Source organism: Lipophrys pholis, assembly GCF_963383615.2.
Source record: "Lipophrys pholis genome assembly, chromosome: 10".
Lineage (NCBI taxonomy): Eukaryota > Metazoa > Chordata > Actinopteri > Blenniiformes > Blenniidae > Lipophrys > Lipophrys pholis.
In genome coordinates this window covers 31,952,454-31,956,808 of record NC_137640.1, presented here as the reverse complement: position 1 = coordinate 31,956,808, position 4,355 = coordinate 31,952,454, and the positions used below count along the sequence as shown (strand labels likewise).

General features: G+C 51.8%; 1 protein-coding gene across 1 annotated transcript in view; it reads right to left on the bottom strand.

Moving 5' to 3' along the window:
* Window positions 1-1,235: 1,235 nt before the first annotated feature.
* Window positions 1,236-4,355, bottom strand: part of LOC308116023 (nuclear factor 1-like) — a gene marked incomplete at both ends in the record, with an annotated part of 49,596 nt that continues 46,476 nt past the window's right edge. Inside the window, 4 exon segments of the mRNA XM_080473973.1 lie at window positions 1,236-1,363; window positions 1,774-1,824; window positions 2,720-2,859; window positions 3,167-3,278. Of these exon segments, the coding sequence (XP_080330099.1) occupies window positions 1,236-1,363; window positions 1,774-1,824; window positions 2,720-2,859; window positions 3,167-3,278 (431 nt within the window).

Here is a 4,355-nt window from a genome sequence, read left to right as displayed (position 1 = left end):
CCTGATTAGTGTTGTTAGCCTCGTTATCCTCGTTATCCTCGTTATCCTGATTAATGTTGTTAGCCTCGTTATCCTCGTTATCCTGATTAGTGTTGTTAGCCTCGTTATCCTCGTTAGCCTCGTTAGCCTCATTATCCTGATTAGTGTTGTTAGCCTCGTTAGCCTCGTTATCCTGATTAGTGTTGTTAGCCTCGTTATCCTCGTTAGCCTCGTTATCCTGATTAGTGTTGTTAGCCTCGTTAGCCTCGTTATCCTGATTAGTGTTGTTAGCCTCGTTAGCCTCGTTAGCCTCGTTAGCCTCGTTATCCTGATTAGTGTTGTTAGCCTCATTAGCCTCGTTAGCGGCGCAGAGAAGCTGGAGAGTTAAAGCTTGAAGTGATTTATCTGCGTGTCGAACCACACACCCCCACACCCACACCCCCACACCCCCCCACACACACCCCCACACCCACACCCCCCCACACACACCACCACACCCCACACCCACACCCCCCCACACCCACACCCCCCCACACCCACACCCACACCCCCCCACACACACCCCCACACCCCACACCCACACCCACACCCCCCCGACACTCCCCCACACTCCCCCACACACCCCCACCCCCCCACACACACCCCCACACCCCACACCCACACCCACACCCCCCCACACCCACACCCACACCCCCCCACACACACCCCCACACCCCACACCCACACCCACACCCCCCCGACACTCCCCCACACTCCCCCACACACCCCCACCCCCCCACACACACCCCCACACCCCACACCCACACCCACACCCCCCCACACACACCCCCACACCCCACACCCCACACCCACACCCACACCCCACACCCACACCCCCCCACACACACCCCCACACCCCACACCCACACCCACCCCCCCCCCCCCCGACACCCCCCCACACACACCCCCACACCCCACACCCACACCCCCCCCGACACCCCCCCACACCCCACACCCACACCCAAACCCCCCCCCTGACACTCCCCCACACCCACAAAAATTCCAAAAGATATTTATCACTGAAACCTTTGTACATTATATTTTTTTACTGAATTGATTGTACATTTTTCACTAAAGACTTCAAGGCGTTAACTTCTGATAATGCTAATGCTAACTATGAGAAGAGTAAGAGTGGCAGAGAGGTGCTAGCATTGACTTGCTAATGCTATCAGCTAAGTGACCTCACTTCGAGGCCGGTGGTGATGTATGAGAGCCGTTCAGGGGGAGGAAGAGGAAGAGGTGGAAGAGGAAGAAGCGGCGCTCAGAGGAGGCACGGCGCCGCAGAAGCCCGATGACCTCTTCAGAGCGCCACTGGCGGCGGCGGCGGCGGCGGATGGAGGCATTCCTGCCGAGAACCATGACGAGGATGATGAGGAGGATGAGGAGGAAGGTCGCTATTGGTTACAGTGTTAATGATGCAGGGAGGAGGGGCGGAATCCAATCAGCAGGGACGGCGGACGAATTTCACTTTCAAAAATGTGCATTAAACACAAGAAACAAATTACACATCAAATTTTTAGATCAATTCCTAAAAACTAGAAAAAAAATCACGTTAAAACAAAACAAACCCAGAAAAGTTTACGTCAAATGTTTTAATTTGTCATTTTTGACAATCAGAGATGTGATCGGATGAGAGATATGCTGATTGGACGTCCGGGAGAAGAACTGTGACGGGAGGGGGTGGGGTTACAGCAGGAGGTGGGGCGGGGCCAGCAGAGGGGGCGGGGCCAAAGACAGACAGCATGCAGTGTTTACCTTGTCTGGAGATGAAGGAGCTAGCTAGAGAGCCGCGAAGCTTATATCCCGCTAACGGAGAGAGAGAGGGAGAGAGAAAGAGAGGAGAGGGGAGAGGGAGGAGAGGTGGAGAGAGAGAGGAGAGGGGGAGAGGGAGGAGAGGTGGAGAGAGAGAGGAGAGGGGGAGAGGGAGGAGAGGGGGAGAGAGAGAGGGGGAGGAGAGAGAGGAGAGGGAGAGGGAGAGAGAGGAGAGGGGGGAGAGAGAGGAGAGGGGGAGAGGGAGGAGAGGTGGAGAGAGAGAGGAGAGGGGGAGAGGGAGGAGAGGGGGAGAGAGAGAGGGGGAGGAGAGAGAGGAGAGGGAGAGAGAGGAGAGGGGGGAGAGAGAGGAGAGGGGGAGAGGGAGGAGAGGGGGAGAGGGAAGAGAGGGGGAGAGAGAGAGGAGAGGGAGAGGGAGAGAGAGGGAGAGGGAGAGAGAGGAGAGGGGGGAGAGAGAGGAGAGGGGGAGAGGGAGGAGAGGGGGAGAGGGAAGAGAGGGGGAGAGAGAGAGGAGAGGGGGGAGAGAGAGGAGAGGGGGGAGAGGGAGGGGGAGAGAGAGGAGAGGGAGGGAGAGGAGAGGAGAGGGAGAGGGAGAGAGAGGAGAGGGGGGGAGAGAGAGAGAGAGGAGAGGGGGAGAGGAGAGGCGGAGAGGGGGAGAGAGAAAGAGAGAAAGGAGAGAGAGAGGAGAGAGAGAGGGAGAGAGAGAGAGGAGAGAGAGGAGAGGGGGAGAGAGAGGAGAGGGGGAGAGGAGAGGCGGAGAGGGGGAGAGAGAAAGAGAGAAAGGAGAGAGAGAGAGAGAGAGAGAGAGAGAGAGAGAGAGAGATATTGTAATGAGGTGGGCGTGGTCAGTTGGTTAATCAGCGAGTGGTGGGCGGGGCTAACTGCTTTGCGCTACGCTTGTTGCCGTGGCGATGATGACGTCACCACTCACCTGCCTCCACCTGGTCGGCGTGCTGCGTCGTCCAGCCACCACTCGGAGACGAGGACGAGCGAGACGCGAAGAAGGAGGACGAGGAGTCGTCGACCGGGCTGTCCGGGTCGTCGTCCACCAGACACTTGATCCTCTTGGAGCTACACACACACACACACACACACACACACACACACACACACACACACACACAGTGTGTAGTTATTTTAGGTGTAGTCTAGTATTGTATGTATAGCTTAGTGTTTTGTGTAGTATAATGTTTGTGTAGTTTTGTGTATGTAGGTGAGATTAGTGTGTGTAATATTTGTATGTGTGTGTAGTTTTGATTGTGTGTGTTTGTATATTTGTCTTCATGTGTGTGTACTTCTCTGTGTGTTTGTAGTTTTGTGAACGTGTAGTTTAGTTTTAAATGCGTGTTTAGTTTAATTTTGTGTGTAGTGTGTGTACCTGGATGATGAGGTGCTGGGCAGCGGCCTCCTCATGGCTCCTGGACTGTAGTAGGCGGAGCTTTCCAGATCGGCCAATGAGAAGTTAGGACCGGTTCCCGCCGCTATTGGAGCTGCGCACACAAATACAACCTGATCAAGATTCTGTTTTTACGACTGGAGTATTCTCCATCGGTACCAGCCGGGGGGGGGGGGGTGTTGCTCCAGGCTGGATTTGAACCCACAACTTTCTGGCTGTGAGGCCACTGCTCCACCGTGCGGCCAAGATGTAGAACCAAATCATTTAGAATCGAATACATTTGTAGAACAAATCCGTGTAGAATGTCGAAACAAAATCACAGAACTACATCATGTAGGATTCCGTAGTATCATAGAAATGAAGCACATAGAATATGATAAAACATGATCAAATGTTAAAATACACACAATCTTACAGAATCATACAACAAAATCACACGGAAAGCAGAATTAAATCATGTAGAATCTTCTCTATTCCCAGGCATGGCTTTAGGCAGCGAGCCTCCAGCCGTCATTTGGACGGTCAATTTTCAGAAAAGACGGCTGAATAAATATTGGACGTTTTGCTCAAAGCCTCTAAATATGTGTATAATGTCCATCGCTACTTGTCACCGTCTGATTTGGCCTAAATTCATCTTTTTCACCAGAATATAGCAGATTATCGACTGGATTAAACAACTTGTGAGTGACTTCTGGTTTGTATCACGCCCAGTAACCAGCAACGTGATTGGTCAGCTGATACCATGTGGTATATATATTTTGAGAGGAGGCCTCTGATTGGTTCCTAATTCTCTGACTCATCCTGATTCGTTCAAATGCTGAAGCAGAGAAGAGGAATTTGGAGGAATTTCCTTTCCAAGATGTTGAGGAATTCTATCAGCAGAACCACACAGGTTCTATTCTATAATTCTATAGACCTAGGATCTCATCTTTCATTTCCAAAATGTTGACACGTGTTTGGATAACTGCACATCATTCATCTTTTTCACTGAAGAATTAAATATTCTTTGCTATGAAAATGCTGAACTTGATTTAAGTATTAAATCTCCAGTTTAATTCAGTGTGACTGTGACGTTCTAAAGTGTTGGACTGAGCTACAGGAGGCCTGCAGAGAACCAAGAAGATCTAATGTTCTATTAAAAACTAATAAGAGGAGGATAGAAACGTGGAAC